This window comes from Gymnogyps californianus, chromosome 13 (assembly GCF_018139145.2).
Source record: "Gymnogyps californianus isolate 813 chromosome 13, ASM1813914v2, whole genome shotgun sequence".
Classification (NCBI taxonomy): domain Eukaryota; kingdom Metazoa; phylum Chordata; class Aves; order Accipitriformes; family Cathartidae; genus Gymnogyps; species Gymnogyps californianus.
In genome coordinates, this window is record NC_059483.1 from 2,127,230 (window position 1) to 2,146,821 (window position 19,592).

Below are 19,592 nucleotides of genomic sequence, written 5' to 3' on the forward strand. Positions count from 1 at the left end.
GAAACACAAATGAGACCAACAAATGCTCTCAGCATCTAAAGCAAAGCTGTAATCAGAAAGGACAGAGTTTCACAGACCGATTACTCAGAGTTGCCCCCACTGAGCACAAGCCTTACGGTCACTCTCTCAAGATGAGTTATGTAGTTAACACTCCTACCAGTTTCCACAGAAACCACTCTGCTAACACACAGCACACACTGACCAAGATTCAATCAGGCAACAGCATTCAACTATTTTTTTTTTTTAAATGAAAACACGAAATTTAGACTTCATTTAGAATTTGCCTCATTCATATACTCAAGATCACCGTTTTATGACAGTGTTTAACGTGTGAAGTTTCCTAATTAGGCCAGGAAAGACTTCTTGAATGTATCTGCCTACATGGAAGCAATACCACCTATTCTCTTCCTGGTTAGAAGAGTGCTTCAAGGAGTCAACCTGTTTGCTCTTCTCACAGATGATCTAAAGAATTAAATTTTAGCATAGATGTGTTTAGTTTAGCTTGAGTGTAACAATGTTTCCCCCAATTTGGTAATGAGGGCTTCTTATATATTTCTAGCAATAATAAAAGCAGCTGTACTACTACAGATGAATATGCAAAAGAACGGTTTTCAACAACACTTTATTGAAGCACTTCAAAATGATCACAATGATAGATGTTGCCTTTAACAGAATAAAACCTGTAATGTCATAATTAAAAGGCACTAATCCTGGCACAAAGGTCTACTTACCCGCCTTCCACTGTGACGGAAATAAAAACACCAAATATTTTACTTCTCCTTTAAAAGAGTATGTGCATACCCCTTTGAGTGCCATTCCGTGTTTGTCATTTAAGTGACATGTAAAAGAAATTCCCCGACGTTTCACCAAGGCATACTTCAACGTTCAGCATCTGTAGTCCTAAAGCAACAGACCACCCATTGAAGGTTTACGATTTAGTGAGACAAGTCATTCTACACTCATGTTTTGGGAATAAAAGTCCTGAAGCACATACCAGTCTCAGGCATTCACACATTACTTCCCCTTTAACACGATTCGTTGCTTTGCTGTTCGTGTAATCGGCAACGCAGCACTCATAGCAAGATAGCTTCAATAACCTGATTTACAGCCCCCTATTTAGAATTCACACAGCTCTCTCTCGTCAGGGTCAGTGCAAAAGCAAGCCAGCAGGGAGCAGTGCCGGGGCATGCGACCATGAGGAAGCGCATTTCTTTCACATTCAGTAAACACGCACAAAACAAATCATGACATGCCATTGCACAGCCACAGTAACTATAAATTTAAACCTTAGAAAAGTTAAAAAGCTTGATAATCCAGCTAAGTCATACTTCAAGTTATCATAGATCCCTGCACAACATTCCTATATTAATTTAACCAGAGAGACTGTTTAAGGCATTTTCTTTGGCCTCCTTTCTTCTACCAGAAAGTGAAGACTATGCAGTTTTATATGTCAGCATCCAAAAAGGACCGTCTTTCCAACCTGTTTCAATAAAGATGCAAAGAGAAAACACAAATCAATAAGAAACTAGATTATTAGTTCCACAGATGATGAAACAGCTCCAGACTCGTGCATTTTTCATGTTGCCATGTGGTAGAACAGAATTGCTCTGTGCAACTGCTAAGACACTCAGCCGTACTCAGGGTGATGATGAGAATAATGCTGCACTGTAATTGCACTTAAAGAAACCACCATCCACACTAAAGTTGACAGGACATGAACACTCCAAGGAAAACCTTCACACAGCCCGGTGCTGTGGGTGCACGCACAAACATTTCTTCCCAGTCTAGTCTAGAGACACGCTGCTCTATCATCAGTAAGAGCAATCACTTGTACTGAACAAAACCAACACCAAGTATTTAGAGTTGACGGCTATTTTAAATCATTGCGACACCATACAGTACCAACACATCATGAGGTCATAAAGATATGACTGGTGTCTAACTTGCATGCATATTCATGACCAAGAGTTCTCTCTGGCTCAGCATCTGCCTTTTGACAAGACCCAGTTTTCTTAATATGCTAATGGTCAAGGCCTACTGCAGATACATCAGAAGAGAGTTTCAGGACTACAGCTATTGATGTTTAAGAACAATAATTTATGTTGCTAAACTGCATCCCCAAAATCAACCCCTAAGTTGCTAAAATGCATCCCCATCTCTTTTGTAAGAGAATGGGAAATTTAATCAGTCTCTCTTTACTGTCCAGGCTCACTACAGAGCCTGAGACAAGTAATCATCATGACAGATTAGACTGGCCCAACAGATTTCTAGAACCAGAACACAGCTACAGCATCCAAGTTCAGCAGACAACGCTGCTAATGCCTATCTTAGGCTCCACACCTTTATTAGAACAGAAAAGGTTTAACCTTGGACTTAACTGCACCAGATGAGGGAGTAGTTTTTTCAGTCCAAGGCTGAAAGGTGGAGAGAACAGCCTCACTTCTCTGGAAAGACTTAGTTTCAAAATGAAGGTAGTTGGAAAGTTAATCAAGCCCTCAAACAGAAAAAGTGTAATCCTCTGCACTGGATTCAAATAGTCTCTTCAAGGTCTACAGTTCTGCCATGTGAGTCACTAAGGGCATCTGGAAGAACTGTACAAGAATAGCTGTGAAAACCTAGGTGGAGTCACTTCGTGAAGTAATACAAATGCACTTTTTAGAGTACGCACATCACAGATAGCCCGTGTAGCTCTCCTTGCTATTTATATTTACATTCAGAAGTAGAAACTATTACTTCAATACCACATCAAGCAAACAGCTGTTGGCCAAGTTCACACCAGAGCTGATTTCAGTGATTAGTACTGGTATCAGACCAACCAGGGTGACAAATCCTACAGTAGTAATACTGTCTTCAGATTTTGCATCTAGAGGCATTTTGCTTTTCAATGTTAACTCCAGGTAGCTTGTTTTGCATGCAGGAAGCTCCCATCAACTGAAGATATATGCACATGATCTTTTACTCAAGAGTTCATTAGTCCTTCCCACCAGCCGAGTTACACATGAAGGATGCTAACTGACCAGTACTCAGACCTAAAAACTAATCTGTTACAGCTCAGTAAGTTTGAACGCTTACATGGAGGCAGGCCGTGAATAGAAGACATCCAATTTGTTACCGTTACTTGGAAGATGTTGACATACGGTCCTATAAGTTAATCAGTGACCTAAGAGAAATTAAAGCAACAAAGCAGTTGGGAAGAACAGCCAGTGTAACTTCAAATTAAAATCACGACAAAGATTTTGTCCAAGACCTCAGTCAACAAAAGCCTCACTTTCCAATGAGATAAGAATCTTTATGCTTTAATTGGCAGTGAATGATCAGGCACTGCTAGATCTGACACTTCTGCTAGAAAAGCAAAGGTTTTACTCTAGGCTTGACGACAAGAAACAAGCTTATAGACACATGCATTTTTCTCCTGAAAACAGAGCTCCAGAAGGCTGCCCCTAATTAAGACCCTTCAGCTGACCAGTGCTTTTCATAAACATAAAAAAGAATTTAAGTCCGCTGAGACTGACTAGCTAAGCTTGCTCCTGTAAGCTGAGAAAGCCCCAGGCCTGAAAGGTAATTTTATAAGCATTTCACTTGAATAGTTGAACCACAGAACATAAAGAAGCTCAGGTATTTACCAAGCCTTCTTCCCCCACTGTAATCTTGTGGGAGAGGAGACAGACATCCCATAATGTATTTCCGTGAGTTCAGCCACATCAACTCAAGTCAGTCAGTTAAGTGTCAATACAACCCTCAAAACATAAGTTTATTGAATAAAGCTGAAGAGCAGTAAACCAACATATGCATCCACCTAAATAAAAAAATTCACGTATTTACAAAGTTCAGTAATCGTATAAGTTGTTCACATGCAGAGAGTAATGCACAGGTTAACAATTGGTAGTGTTTGGATGCCATAAATGCTGAAAGCAGTGAAGTATATAAACACCAAACACATCAAGTTTAGCTATAGGCCAGTTAACTAAACAGTGACCTGGTCCCCCACAAAGATTCACACATTCTAGTTTAGTTTCCTTATTTTAGGCACAAGCAAGTTTGCTAAATAAAAGTAACTGTAGCAGTTCCTGGTGAACTAGGGACTACAGTAGCAAGTTAATATACCCTCTCCTCTACAGCACCAGAGTATGAATTAATTGAAATCATGCTTCAGAGAACTGAAAGGGGACAAAAAGTTAAAATGCAAGTTCAGACTGAATGCAGGCAGCATGTAGTGTCTGTGCGATAGTTGGTACAGAACAGTAAGGCCATGGCAGTCTAAATTAAAACTGGCTTGTCGTAACTGATAGGGACTAAACAGTGCTTCCAACCAAAGACTCCGACGTAATGCAAACTCTACATTTAGGTGAAGAATCACACACAGTGTGAGGCAACACAAGCAGGTGTACCATGTATTTGCATACACTAGAAAGCTACACTGACATTGCTGTATGAACAAACCAGTCTTAACAAGTCTGTCCCTTTAAATATACTGAAGTCATTGAGAAAGTAAAGCTACAAAAACATTACAATCTTTAGTTTATACATACTTCCCTATACTGTAGGAGCTAGTCAAGAAACAGGATCAATTCATTGGCTCTCTTGTGCTTTGACACAGTAGAACATTTCATCTTGCAACTTACAGACTTTGCACATGGTTACATCAAGAAAGCAGGCAGGTCTAGAGTTGTCACAATAGCCTAGATATTCCATAGCACCAGGTGAAACTGTGCCCAGCCATTTCATGAGCAGGAGAGACACTAGACAATTACATAGATATTGTGCTAAAGGTCAACAACTGACTCTATACAAAAACATCAGTAATTTAAGTGTCATGCAGCTGCTCAGAATGTGTGTTCTGGTTTCAGATAGAGACCACTAGTATCTGTAGATAGAAAAATGTATTTGAACAAAGTCTGATGTTCCTAGCAATTTGTTTTCATGCTGGAATACTCCAATTTTTGAAAGCTTGACAGAACAGTCCATTCCCATCCCCCGTACAAATGTTAAACAGAAGCAACAAAAATTAAACAGTTGACTCTTTCCTAATTCATCATGAGAGTTTTCTTTTTCAAGTGACAGGATAAGATCTCAGCTGTAGATTAGTGATGCTGATCTATGCCTTGTGCTCCCCTCTGCAGTTTCCATTTCTCTGCTTACATACACACATCACATGCATTTGTGAGATAAATCAGTATCCCACAACTCACGCTTAAATGTTTTCTAACTACTGTATGTGGCATCTTACAGAATCTTAATGCTGTCAAGCATCAACATCTTCAAGCCACTAAACACTAGAAATAAAACACTTGCTGAAAATCATATAAAAACCTGGCCCTGAAAAACCAGAACAGAGTGTACCATCATAGTTAACATGGTAGAGAGTTTTTTTTTTTTAAAAAGCCCCCCCCACAACCCTCCCACCATAGATGGTTGTAAAATAAATATTTGTGCTGACTTTATCATGACAACTCTAGTTGTTTTGTGACAGAATAGGAATACAAGTCTTCAGCAGTGCACATGAGAAATGAACCGTGAAAAGGCAGATTCTTGATACAGGAGTTTTGGGTAATATCTCATTATGGAGGGAAGTGGACAACTGAGATTATGGCCAACTGGTACTGGAGATTCCAGGAAGACTTCAGCTTCTTCTAGATTTTGAATGTTGAATAAGCCACTGAAGCGTGATATCTGAAGAGAGAGAGAAGAGAAGTTCCATATTCAAGCGTCTATCTGTATTTGTATAACTGGCATCACTTTGGTATGCCAGTGTCCTCTAACACATGACAGGAATATCCAGCCCGTCTCTAGAGGATGGTCCAAGACAGATCAACAGAATGATTTTTTGGAATGCTCGCTGTCTGTGCTTTGGTCCTACAACTGCCTAGCATCCTTTAAGTAACAACTGCCCCACACATCCTGGTTCCTCAGTCAACTACACCTCTAGGAAAAAGACGTCCCTTAATCTGATACTTTGGTATGGCTCACATAATTAGTTTCAGATCAACATTGCTCTATTTAGCCAGTCTGCCTCTCCTCACCTGATGAGAACAACGTTAGGTTAGCCCTACAGTACAAGGCATCAAGCTCCTCCATGCTCGAAAGAGGGTCTCCTAAGGAAGTGAAATGCACCAGCATCATACCAGCCCCATGCTTCCAGCAGCACCTTCCCTATAGCATCAGTGATGCTCAGCTACACGGTGAGCCTTGTGCAGGAGATATGATAGAAGGGAGTATCTGCTTCTCCTAGCCACCATGTTTGAATCTTTAACTGACGGTAAGGTAACAGCAGCTTCTTGGATAAGAAGACAGAAGAGTTCAACAGGCTGTTCATTTTTCCTGGAAAGACATTGAGTCCTTAACATAAAGCAGTTCTGGTGTGCTCTATAGCTTGTTCTTGTGACCACCAGCCTGAAGTTTCCCTCATCAGTAAACTCACGTTAGCCTGCCAATGAACCAACGTTAATCTCATGGCAGCCACAAGAAGGCATCAGGAGAAAAGGAAATTCTAAAGCAATTGATGTCAGGACCAGAAAAATTTATTGTTTGGCTGCATGGAGTAGCGACTAGCATAGGCCACAACATGAACTGCTTTGATAAGACAGCAAGGGAAGATGATTATTTCAAGGGAATGACTGTTGAGGAAAAACTCGCTGCAAGTACTTGCTAGCCTCATGAAGTGAGGCAGAGTTGAGAGTAGCTGACAGAAGTATAAAATTATTCAGTCCAAGCTAATAGTGAGACTAGTCAGCTATTTGCTGCAAACTAACTAAAGAAAGGCAACAGATTTCACAAGAGACTGACATATGTTTTGATAACTACAACACCTACGACTTTAATACCAGTCAAGCTTCCTCACTGCCATCAGGCATTATACCGAATTTAACCAGTGCACTTACACATTGTTCTTTGATTTGCTACCAGTTTCCTGAAGCCAGGAAGCTTGTGTTTAAGAAGTTACAATCCCCCAATCCATCCACTGACAGCTCTCCATAATGCTTAGCATTTTAGGTTAATAGTTACCTATATTATCTTTCTCTTTGCAAGAAATTGAGTAGCAGCAGATTTCTCTGTCCTGAATAGCAGCAAGGTTCCTATGAAAGAGAGAACATTTCAACATACACTTCACTTATAACAAGGACTCTTATACTGAGAATCTAAACTGCTCCCCTTCATCTTCTCCACATCACTTGTTTCTGTACAATGTTTCAGCTACCTCCTGTTGCTGGGTTTTCTACTTACAAATGCAAGCTTCTTGATCTAGCAACCCTATGTACATGAATTCATTCATTGAGTTAAAGTAGCCTTTCTTAGTGAAGGGTTAAACTTACATCTTTTCAATTAGCTGTTTCTCATCCAAAGCATTAGGAAGGTCTCTCTTATTTCCAAGTACTAGAACCTGAAATCCAGAGCAGAAGGAAATGGTTGCAGCTTTGCTTTAAAAAAAAACAACAAAAAACCCACCAAACCACACACAAACAAGAAACTTGAGGGAGTCTGACAAGCAGTCTGCACTAGGCTATTAAATCTAATGGAATGAGACATTCACTATTAAACCAGATCAAGAAGGAAGACTGACCTAGTCTTCCTAGGACCTAGGGAAAGCAGGGGTACAAATAAACTGTTACATGCAAAAAGCAAGCATGAGAACACATCTGCTGATAAAACTGAGAACAACCCCAGTACACTTTCAGCTGAGATTCCCTAAACTTACTCTATACATCTGTACTACACTCTGGTTAACCTGTACTATAGTAGACCCTAGAAGAGAGCACTCATACTGTGGAATACTCTAAACTACTGTTCCAATTTTTTTTTTGTGGGCACTGAACAAGAATAAGATCACTGAAGGATTGACTGAGGTCAACAGTTTGATTTAAGGCACTAGGGGCAGGTATTGTTCATGCTTATACTAACCAGTAAGGTTAGGCCTTACACTTGACTTAAGAGTTCAAGCCAGACTTCGGAGTTGCTCAAGTTAGGCACATTCCTCAAGCAAGTTTAATACTGTGTAAGGCAACAGTACTTACAGGGATTCCTTGTAACTGTGGCTTATCTAGAAGATTGTGCAGCTCATTTCGAGAGGCTTCTATTTTTTCACGATCTGCAGCATCTACCATGTAGCTTTAAAGAGAATTTAAGGTTAGGTCAGTGAGACTGAGGTACTTCAGAAACAGCAGTCTTTCCTTTACACTGTCAGTTTTGAGCACATTCAACAAGGCTTTAAACAAAGCTAGGTCTTCTGAGCAAGGAATTTGGTTCTTCTAAAAAAATTCTCTAAGATCAGGGTAGATGAAAGATTCTTTCAGTTAGACAGCACTGCCTCCCAGTTCAGACAGGAAGTAGTTAGTACTCCAGATCAGACACTGATAAGAAAATAACCCATCTTGAGCCCTGAACTTAAGGGTAAAAAAAAAAAGGTCAATATGGTTGCAGTACAGTTTCAAAATTAAAACAAGTACTACTGAGTCAAGCATGCACTGTTAGAAAGGCTACACACAGAAGAGAAGCAAATCTGAAGTTAAGTACTAGCTGAAGGAAGACAACACTTACACAATAGCATTAACTCCTCTGCAATATCGTTCCCACATGCTTCGGAATCGTGGTTGCCCTCCTATATCCCAAATCTTCAGGAAAGGGGAAAAAGACAATTCAGCCAGGCACTATGTTTAAACATGTCACACAAAGATAAGACAAGAAATCAAAACAGTTTTTCCTTTCTCCTTAGGCCAGATACAGGACCTCTCACATACTGGAACAGAAATAATCCCTTGTACAGCTGCTCAAAGCTTGCAGGCCCAATAGCATAAGATGCAAACTAGAGCATCTTACACCAGATGCAAGAACACACCTGTGTACCAAGTTTACACATTGTGGTATACAAGAAAATAAAATAAGATATATTGACTTAAAACTTTGCTTTTGATGTAAGCCTTCCCTTAAGCAATATCGATGAGCAGAAGAGGAGGATCTCTGGGCCCTAAACATGTGAAAATTAACTCAGATTAAAGCCAGACAGCATTATCACAACATTGCTTTAACTAGTCCACGAACCTGGAAATCACACAGATTCTCATTTAAGAAACCCTATAAATAAACATAAGCTATTTGACAGATTTAGCCTCTTCAGTTTCCTATATTTGTCCCAATGGTGGAAGCAAAACAGAGCAAACATAAATTTTAAACTAGAAGCTGAAGACAACCTTGCATGGGTTTAAAAAGAGACAGTCAGCAATGGTAACATACCTTTATTGTAACATTACCCTTTGTAACTTTTCTCATGTTGAAGCCCACAGTAGGAATCATATCTTCACTGAATTGACCTGACTGGAAAAAAAACAAAGTTAAATTTAGTGCTTATCTGATGCAGCTAGTTTACATGGTAAAATATCATAAGCTTTTTCTAACTATTTGCCCTCCAACTGAAGGCTTTATAGCCAAAAAGTCGTAGATATGATATTCATGTGTATTGAAGCTTGTGTGAAGTGAGTCAAGTAATTTCTTACAAGCACTTAAATAATTTTTCAAGCCTTGAGGCGGTCGGGGGGGGCAAAGTTACTTGGGGAGAAGTGCTTTGTATAGCTTAACAGATGGACAGCCAGGGCAAGGATACGAAGAGCCATTCACCTACTTTTGCTGGAGCCAAGTTCTGTACGTCAGAATCTCCTAGTTACCTGGAAGCTAGAAATATCCAGAAGATGTTCCTCTGATGCAAGCTACTCTATGCACAACATTTACAGTAATAAATCACTCTTGTGGAGTAAGCCTCCAACCCACAGGTATGGGTTAACTCCCTGAGGAGTTTTAAAAGGCTGGAAAGTGGAAGGACCTGACAGGTCTGTTTCCTGCTAGGCTACACAGTGTCCAAGGTCTTCAGCAGTGGAAGAGGCAGTCGAAATCCAACTGGAGAGTATTTCAGCCCATTTCCACCAGAAGTTCAGCATCACTTTAAGCTCTGACATAACTGCTGCAAAACAGCATTGTATTAGAGAGGTTCTCTAGTGGCAGATGTTTTACTATCTGTTACACTTTTATCTGTAACAGCTTGAAAGCCAAGTTCACAGCTATCTCCTGAAGCTAACCCAGGAGCCATAACAAGTGTTATCAACAGTAGTACAGATTTCTCCCACGCTCCCTTGCTATTTGGCAGAAGGTGAATCTCAGCCACAGTGGTCCTTATGTATGTCACTACATCCATTATGTGTAATAGAACCAGTCAGTCAACCAGATTTGGAAAAAAGGTCGACTTAAATGCATTCAGTTGTTTAATTAGGGTTCGATATCATAGCAGCAGAAAGTCTGCTTCTCTTCCCTGATGTTGCACGGATAAGCTAGCCCGAGTTAAAAGCCCTTTAGGATCTATGAAGCAGACTTCACATCACCCTATAGAGTTAGGGCCCAACTGCTCACAAGCTGGAAGTAGTAACTAAGTCTGACTGGACATGCTTTGAGTACGTGCTGTTCAGAGCTTGCAAGCAGAAGATGATCAGCTTGTAATACCAATGCTTTGTCATTCACTTCTCTGCCTAGAAGCCCACACTTTCTTCAGCTTGTTCCCCCTACCTCACCCCCCCCAAAAAAACCTGTGATCTTCCATTAGCAAACCAAAGCTGCAAGCTTCACACAATACAGACTCCAGTATAATGCTGATAAACTTTAGAAGTCAACTGAAAACATACAGATTATAGCAGTCTCATTTGGGCTTATTTGGCCAAGTCCTTCAGTTAAATGGCACGCTGATCTTGCTGTTGACCTCCAAAACAGAAATACATCCAGAGCTTCAATGTGAAGCCAGCAGTCCCCTGAACAGGTGGTGATTTTTCACATTTAAGATCTGCTTTCCAGATGCGTGGCTATACAGACTAAGTCTTTTAAAAGGAGTAAAAAAAATAACTAAGTCCTTGAATCCAAGGAATGCAACAGTAAAAATAGTGATGACCTGAAAAATGGACAGCTTAAACCTCATTAGGCAGGTGTTCTGCATTCTCATTTGAAAGAAGTTTCAACTGTTTAACCTACACAGGAGAGCATGTACCAATCTCATGCAGCACTGTTTCAGAAACTACTCTAACCTTTCTGCTAACTCAGCAAGGTAGGTGCACAACCTGAATGCCTGTTCATTAGCTTCCTGTTCCTGCCCTGAAAGCTCAGTGCACGAGTTGTCCATTTCAGCCAGCTTGATTACGCGTAGCTCAGCAGCAGATGGTTAACCATGCTTTCCATGTCTGATGCAGTTCAGTTCATAAAGCACGCACTGCTAATCTTGCCTTTGAAGGGTCAGCTTGCCATGGTTGCTCAAGAACCGCTGCATTCCTGCCTCTACAGTCACGCCCTACACCCACATCTTCTAACCAAACATCTTCTAACCAAGCACTCCCTGAACCTCCATCTCTTTGTGCTACTTCGTATTACCCCATATCCTGTCAGCTATTCCCACTCAGACACTTCACTTGAGAGCTGTTGCTATCAATAGTTCATGCTCTATCACCGCTCTTTTAGGATACAGATTCCTTCAGATTGGAGCAGCACCTCACTTGCCACATGTTTAATGTCATGTTGAAGAAATTACTGTGATCCACCACGAGGAAGCTTTTACAGAATCTTCAGAAAAGCTGCTGCACCTTATGCTACTTTCCAAGTACTCTCTACCCACACTGCACATCCAGGTGGCATAAAAACTTGTTCTGACCTGCTTAAAAACTACACTACAGTTGCTCAGTTACAACTTGAGTTTCAGCTTTCTGTACTCCGCGTTGTAGGCGAGACAAACAAGCGCTGACATACTTTGTGAACTGTCAGAAACAGAAGGAAAGGGTAGCAGGTGCCTTCACCAAGCTGCCTCCAAAACACAAGTACGCCCTTTCTCTCTATAGGAAGTTTGGAGGTTACGGATTCTGAGGTGAGGCAGGCACCTTATAGCTTTGAGAGGCACACCTGACTGCAGGTTTTGAGCATACTGATCAACTCAGATCTTCATTTGAAAGACTTTACTTTGATATAAGTGTGGGTATTCCTCTGTTTGCAGTTAGTGTACCTAAAGAAAGCTACTGGCAGTCACCCTATCTTTTAAGACAGGTCAAAAAATGGTTAAAACAATTGTAATGGGTTTTGCCAGCAGGCAGTGATCTCCTGTGATAGGTTCTGCTATTGTATCCAACTGTCTTGGCCCAGAAACGGTTCTCCAAACCCAGAATTCAGAGGGCTTTTGTTTACTACCTCTACAGAGGAAAAAAGCCAGGAATTCAGCTGCATCTTAGAGTATTCACATGCAAACGCTACTCGCACAGCAGAACAAGAAGAATATGCTTTTATTAGCAGGCAGTTCTGTTTGAATCAGACTTCCCTCTGTCCCCCCTAGAGCAGATTACTCAGCCCTATCACTGTGTGTTCACAATACAATGCTTTCTCCTTCTAAAATAGGCATCAGCTTTAAAACAAGTTTGATAAGCACAGAAATACTTTCAATTCCCAATCTGAAAGTGCTTGGCTGTTGTCATACACAGTACCATTGCTCAAACACTCATCAAGGACAGCGAGAGTAGTTGCTTACAAACCTAGCAATAGCATCTGTTTTCAGCACTTGTGAATATTCCAATAGGCAGACACTGTACTTCATCCAGGCCTCCTGGAAGATCAGCCTTGTGTACTAGAAGTGATTATGAATTAAACCATTAGCTCTGAGGTCACACAGACCATACAGCATTAATACAAAGTGTTCGCTGAAGGTCACAAAACAAAGTTACCTCTAGCCCCTATGTGAAAGATAAGAAAGAGGGAGACTAAACAGACCAAATTTCAGAGACCACACGCAGAAAGAACCTGCAGGACTAGTCTTTAAGCCTCCTGGTTCAAGAGATGCTCCCTTTTCAATACTCCAAGCTCCCGGAGAACCCAAGCACGTGATTTTAGTGCAACATGAACCCATTTACCTGCCTGAGTACTTACATTGGATAAGGATTACTCAGAGTAGCAAAACTGCTTCCAGACTGAACTAAGTGCCTGTACTGTATTCCAGTACAGGGCCGACACCTACCTGCATGAATCAGTTTGGGTTCAGCTCACCTTCTATCTAGTATTAGCACTAACTCTCGCACAGACTATAGCGTTTATGAATGGCACTCTCCATCTCACTACCAGATCCAAGTCTGGCCCACCTCTTACACACCAGCTAACACTCGCTTTGGTGCGTGCTCTGAAACACCACCATACATGCGGAAGCACAGCCACATTCACAAGCACTGCTTTTTACCTGTAACTCTGGCAGACCGCCTCTCTGGGTCTGTGCCCTCTCCCTCAGCCCACCAACAGGCCGGGGCAGCTTTGCCAGCCAGCACCCGCAGAGGTCTTGCCTCAGGAATGAGCCAGCAGCATGCCAGTTACAGGTACAGTTCATTTCCCAGAGGGCAGGATCAGAAGACTTCAGACAAGTGTTTAACTTACCGTCACCTAACATTCCAGAAGTGTACAAAGGATGCAAGTTTAGTCTTTTTTTTATACTTAGTTAATATTAAAACAAGCTGCTTACTAGACCCCCCATTTCCAGTTGTCTTCAGTCAAAAAAAAACCCAAACCAAAACAAACCACACTCTGGCTACTTCACCTGCCTCTCCGTAGCCATAAGCTATGGCCAGAAGCCTGCCAACTTCCAGGGAGTTATGCTTACCAGACTGTCAGCACCAAGCCCTAAGCAGCTTGATCAAGTAATTGAGTGTAAGACTGGAATTCCTGCTTCCTGTATCTTCCTTAAAAATTCATTTCAATACATTAAAAGAACCATTAAAGGCAGAACTCAAACTGCAGCAGTAGAACCGGTGTTCCCTCTTCTTTCTTTCCAGCTAGAGCAGTAGCTCTCTCCTGCTGGCACTGGAAAGCACGCTGCCTACAATGGTCCATCCACATGGTCCTCAATCACCAGTTCACAGCTACCAGATTTTGATTCCACAGCCTGTACAAGGAGATTCTTTATATCAACAGAAAAGGTCAGGGCAGCCTTTAGCTTGCATCTCATAAAGCTAACATGGAGAAATTTCTTCATGTAGGCTTTGTTGCTACACAACAAAGATTTTAACTTTACTCATAATACTTTTTATTCATCTAGGAGAGATCACGAAGAAGCTTAGCTGACTAGCAGACAACATCACTGGAGTATGGATTCCAGCCAGGACACTCCCAATGCACCTGAGCCAGCATACTACCTTAAGCCCCGCTGTTCATCCCTAAATTTCTTTCTTTTGACACTAAGAAAAACACCACATCTCTCAGAAATCTCTTCTTTAAAAAAAGAAAACAAAACCAGAGTCATTTTAGCATTATATAAAGCTACCCCTACACTAAGCCTCCTCTGCAACATTCATAGCCTCAACCAAGTGCATCATATATGGACAAATCAACTCTAGTTTCTGTAGTCTAGCTTCCTTCTTGAAATACTTCAGTGTTTCAGCTACTTGTTGCGATCACATTCAAAAGCTTGAATGCCAGTTTAGAAGCTTCAATCCTTGTGATCTAACAGTGCCTTGAAAGGCTTTACAATAGCACTTCTATGAATGATTGCTGCAGAAAGCAAAATAGTGGTATCTGACAAGAAAATGCATTTTTATTTCCCCAACCAACTTCAATGGAATATTTAAAAGGACATGGACTGCTTATCATGTAACACCACACAGCAATGAAACAAGACCTAAAAAGGTGTATTTCTATCCAGAAGTCAGTCATGTAAGAGTTTAGGACATTTCATGCCTCTGATACTCATGAAAGCATCTTTTTCAGGTGTTACTGCTTAAAGTTCTTCCATTGCTTATAGTGTGCTTTACAGGAACTTAAGAACACGATGGAAAAAGTAGATTCCGATTTCAGTGGCCTGTTTCAGACCACCTGGGGTACAGCAAGCAGGACCTCAAAGAAAGAGTATTAACTGCAATATGAGTCACCTCATATTAGCTTTATTACCTAATGAAGTGAGGCAATCCATTTCAAGAGACTTCTGCGATTAAGAAACACTTCACTTAAAAACATATCAACCTTCTCACTTAACTACTATGTGTATGAAGTGACAACATACGCTATTTATGACCTACCTGGGTGTTTCAGAAGGCACTAAAGCAGCAGCGAAGCTCTTTAGAGCAATCTTTTCCTGCACTTCTCCAGTGTGGCTTCTTTCAGTCAAAGTTACTTACAATAGTCTTGAGGACGGAAGGAAGTCACAGCTCCCAACTGGCCAAAGGAATCTTTTGTTGAGAGGCGCCTCAAAAATTGCCCCTCTCTAGAAACCAAGGCCTCATTCAAAGGCTTATCAGATATTCCAAAGTTAAAAAAACAAACCACACTAATTCAGGCTTTGACACAAATCCTAAAAAGGGATCTTATTTATCCTATCACCACAAACAGAACAGGTTGAGTTTAGCTCTTAAACCTGACAACTGTATCGGGACAGTCTGACTCCCTCCCGCTCCTGCAGTTCTCCTCTCCTGCTCGCTGAGGACCAGGCTATCGAGCTTCAGTGTTCCAGTGCCAAACGCCTGGATCAAGGATCTATCTACCGGGCTTCAAGCAAGACTTCACAATAGGAAACACCGCTCTCCCATGAAGCACTTTTTAGAAAAAAGTGTCCCATTATTCAGCAGCATGCACTGCCTGCAGCCTGGAAGCAGAGTCAGTTTACTTGAGTCATGTTTCAGTTGCGTCACGTGGCTGTGGAGCTCGGTTGCCTCTCATACCTCCCCACACCAGCATGGCTGGGACTCGCAGCTTTGACAGCAAGTCTGATGAAAGCCTGTTCACAGACACTAGCTGCAGAGATGCAAACAACAGAAGATACTGCAGACTCCAGTAAATAATGGGCATTTCAAGCCCTCAGATAAGAAGCTAACAACTCAAGATGCGATACCGGGATGACATGCAATTTCTCTGAATAAGAGCCAAAGGCCATCGACATTATGGAAATTAGGACCACGAAGAAATGATATCCTCCCTTGTGAGCAAGTTTACTCATGCACACGGAAAACTTATGCTTAATATCTAATTAGAGACAGTGACTAATACAGAGCCTTAGCAAAGCAGAAGCTGCAGTAGTTGTATCCAGCTATAACTAGATTTCACTGCTAAGGTTGGTTTTTAAACCTTCTAGTCAAACTAAGTTTGGTCCGATTACAAACTAAGTGCTTGTTTACAGTGAAGGAATAAATACGGCCCAAACCAGCTAGCAACCTAGACAAAGATTATTCTAGAACTGGACTGTCTGCCTTTCATGGCCTTTCCACTTTAGTGATAGTCAGGTGTTGTACCAAGCCTCCTGTGTAATTGGCTTGAGTTTTATCTCTAGTTACATATGCCTGATTTGATTGGCATAGATTACATTAGAGATTTATATTAGATTAAACTCACTGTTGTCAAGAGACTGGTAACAGCCCTTTGTTAAACAGAATGCAGCCTTATAAGCCATACCAAGTTCCTTGTATGTAATCCAGCTTTTAGAACTATTCTATAGGACTAGCATCTTGCTGTGTCATTCCTTTCATTTTAGTTTTATGGAATCCCAACGCTTGACAGCTACATCCATCCAAACCATTAATTGGCCTGCAGAGAGCAGTTATTCTTTTCCGGCACTCATTTCCAAATGCATACTCTGAACTAAAGTCAGTCAATGAAGCAACTAACAAGAAGTTAGCTCTTCGTGCCATGGGCGGCACTACTCCTGTAAGAAGCAATATTGTGCTGATAACTGAAGCTCATGCTATTATCTTTTTAAAACCAATAATAAAAACCTGAGCAAGCCCCCTCACTCTGTTTTTTTGTAAAGAGTCACTAGATTCCCTAATTAAAAACTTCAGAAATCTGACATGCTACTTCCAAACCTAAACCAGCTAACTAGGCTGTGCCATTATGCACATAACAGCTTCCTTATTTCACTCAGTTTTGCAAGGCTATTTGAATGACATTTACTCAGATAAATTTCTGGGTGTGATCTTACTGCGCGGTTGAAACCTTGCAAGATTCAACCCCTAGCAAAGCAAGCTGGATACAGATGTCAGCTTTACTTAGGAGTACTTCTACCATTTGAGACAACTTAGATGGACTAAACTGACGTGCAACTACGACAATCATTCTGTACTACTCCACATATCTGCAATACGGTTTCACAGATAACTCCCCGAAGGAGCTGAGCTGCTGGTACTATACAGACAGAACAGCAAAGCAGCACTTTGTCAAGTGCTGTCACCACCCAGGACTCCAGAAGACAAAAAACCTGTAGAGTAACCTCAGTGCCCAAAGTTGCATGAACACACCAATCAGTATCAGCTCAGCGGCCACAGATTGAGGTGGTTCAATTTCAGAGCTCCATTTTTAGAAATCCAAGCCCAGAGGTAGTGGTAGCCACTACTGTGTGTGAAAGAAAAGGCTTCTGGCATTCTCAGGTTAGTCCAGCAACTTTCACCTAACATAACTATGCAGAAGAAAAGTTACCTTTTACAAGGGCGGATCCATTTCACATGATTATCATGAAGCCCACTACGTGCTAACAACCTCAACTACACAAGAGCTTGGTTGCGTTTTGACGGCTAGCCAGTGTAACAAGGATTATGTATAATTGCAAGAGAATGAGAGTCCTTTTCCTATCCAGTAACTCATTCAACTGACGCTTAATAAATACGTTCATAAAAATACTCAGTAATATTAAGGAGACAGCCTCAAAAAAACAAAAGCTGAAGGTCTGCTCAATCTACAGTTGAAGACATCAGCTTTCTCATTCTAAGTGCGCTGGACTCAAGTCAGTCATGCTCCCTGCAAAACCAAAAGGTACCCTGGTTTCCCATTTCAGTCTCCCTGCAAGGGCTTCCAAGTTCCAGCTTGTGTCTTTGAATGTTTCCTGTCACACGCATCTGCAGAACAGGACACTGATGAAGCCGAATAAGCCGTTTAAGCAAGCCACTCTTTATCTTGTTCAACAATGGAAAAGCTTCATGTAGGAGGATTCCCACACCCTTCTTTCATCTGCTCCAGGCAGATCATCAGATAAGTAGGCCCAAGTTCAGCAGTCTGCTGCTGTTAGGCTTGGAACTTGTACTTCTTAGCGCACACCTTAAGAGAAAGTAGATTATTTGATACAGGTTTCAACAATGAGGATAAGCAAAAACCTGAGAGAAGAAGCGTGAGTGGGAAATATTTAAATCATTTACTGAGGACCACTGAAAAAGAGTCAAATGGGAGAAGGCAGCTGAAGACACAGTACGCTATCTTCACATTATGCTAACGCAAGCCCAGCCACACTAATATGCTGACTGAAACAAGCCTTCAGAGCACACCGCAGAGCTGTGCTCTGATACGGCTATCGGCGCCTTCACGGGTCCCATCAGCACACAAAGGTTTATGGAGGCACAGCACGCTATCGAGGCTACAGACGGCCAGCTCAGCCCCCTCTCCTACGAGCCTACCCCGCAAGGGCAGACGTGCCTGCTTCCCACCCCAGGCAGCCCAGCGGAACAGCTTCATCCCAGCAGTTCAGCCCAACGAACGACGCGTACCAGACACGACCGTGTATCAGGGGGAGCCCAGGCCGGCGCTAGCCACGGGCTGCTGACGGCGAGGCCGGACACCAGGCCGCTCCCGGCCCGGGCGCTGCCTCGGCTCCGGCCCCCTCCTGCCGGGCCCGCACAGGCCGCGGCGGCGCACCACCCCCCACCCCCCCCCGCGGCCACCGGGGCCCGCCGCGGCCTGCCCCCGCCCCGCCGCGGCCCGCTCACCGCGATGACGTTGACGAAGGTGGTCTTGCCCGAGTACTGCAGCCCCACCAGGGTGAGCTCCATCTCCTCCTTCCAGAAGAGAGAGCGGAACCAGTCCAGCAGCCGGGAGAGCAGCGCCAGCATGGCGGCGGCGGGCGGGCGGGCGGCGGGCGGCACTGGCAGGCTGGGCCCGGGGACTGGCTCCGGCGGCGGCGGCTGTCGGACACCCGCGCGCTCCCACACGGCCCGGCTCGCCCCCGCGCCGCGGGTCATATGACGCCTCGGCACGGCCCGCGCGGCGCACCAAGAGAGGCCGCGCCGCCGCCAGCTCCCGCGCCGCCCCGCACCGCCCCCTGCCGGCAAACGCCCGCGCCGCGCCCGGGGAGGACCGGAGGCGGTGGGAGGGCGGGGCGGAGGCGGGGCCGCGCCGCGCGGGGCGGGACGTCTGCCTGGGGCCCTCGGCCCCCGCCATCTTGGGCGGGTGCGGGTGCGGCGGGTGTCCGCTCTCCCTCCCTCAGCCCCGCCATCTTGGGCGGGTGCAGGCGGGAGGGTGTCCCGGCCCCTCAGGGCTGCCCGGGCACGCTGCCGCGGCCACATTCGACGCCCCTGACTCCGCGGCCCGCCGCTCTCGATGCTGGTAGTCCCCCTGGCAGCAGTGCTGCGCTCCCAGCCCACAGCCCCTGACCCATCCCCAGCTGCTTCCTCCACCTGGCCCCCGAGAAGTGCCCCAGCCGCCCGCTGAGGCCCTCCCGGCCACCCTGGCCACTCTGCCGCCCAGCTGGGTGGAAAGCAGGGCCCCACCAGGACGTGCGCGACGGGCTGCGGCTCCAGTTACAAAGGACATCGATTGTGGGGGCTTTTCTTGGTGCGTCCAGTTGGTTAGGTCTCTAAGGTTGG

At 43.5% G+C, this 19,592-nt stretch overlaps 1 protein-coding gene across 1 annotated transcript; it reads right to left on the minus strand.

Moving 5' to 3' along the window:
- Nucleotides 1-603: 603 nt before the first annotated feature.
- Nucleotides 604-18,910, minus strand: ARL8B (ADP ribosylation factor like GTPase 8B). The gene is made up of 7 exons (XM_050904528.1): nt 18,717-18,910; nt 9,226-9,306; nt 8,533-8,606; nt 8,010-8,103; nt 7,311-7,378; nt 7,003-7,073; nt 604-5,670 (listed from the first exon to the last, which is right to left on the minus strand). Exons 1-7 carry the CDS (start codon nt 18,837-18,839, stop codon nt 5,621-5,623), a joined length of 561 nt encoding a protein of 186 aa, XP_050760485.1. The 5' UTR covers nt 18,840-18,910; the 3' UTR covers nt 604-5,620.
- Between the last annotated feature and the right edge of the window lie 682 nt (nt 18,911-19,592).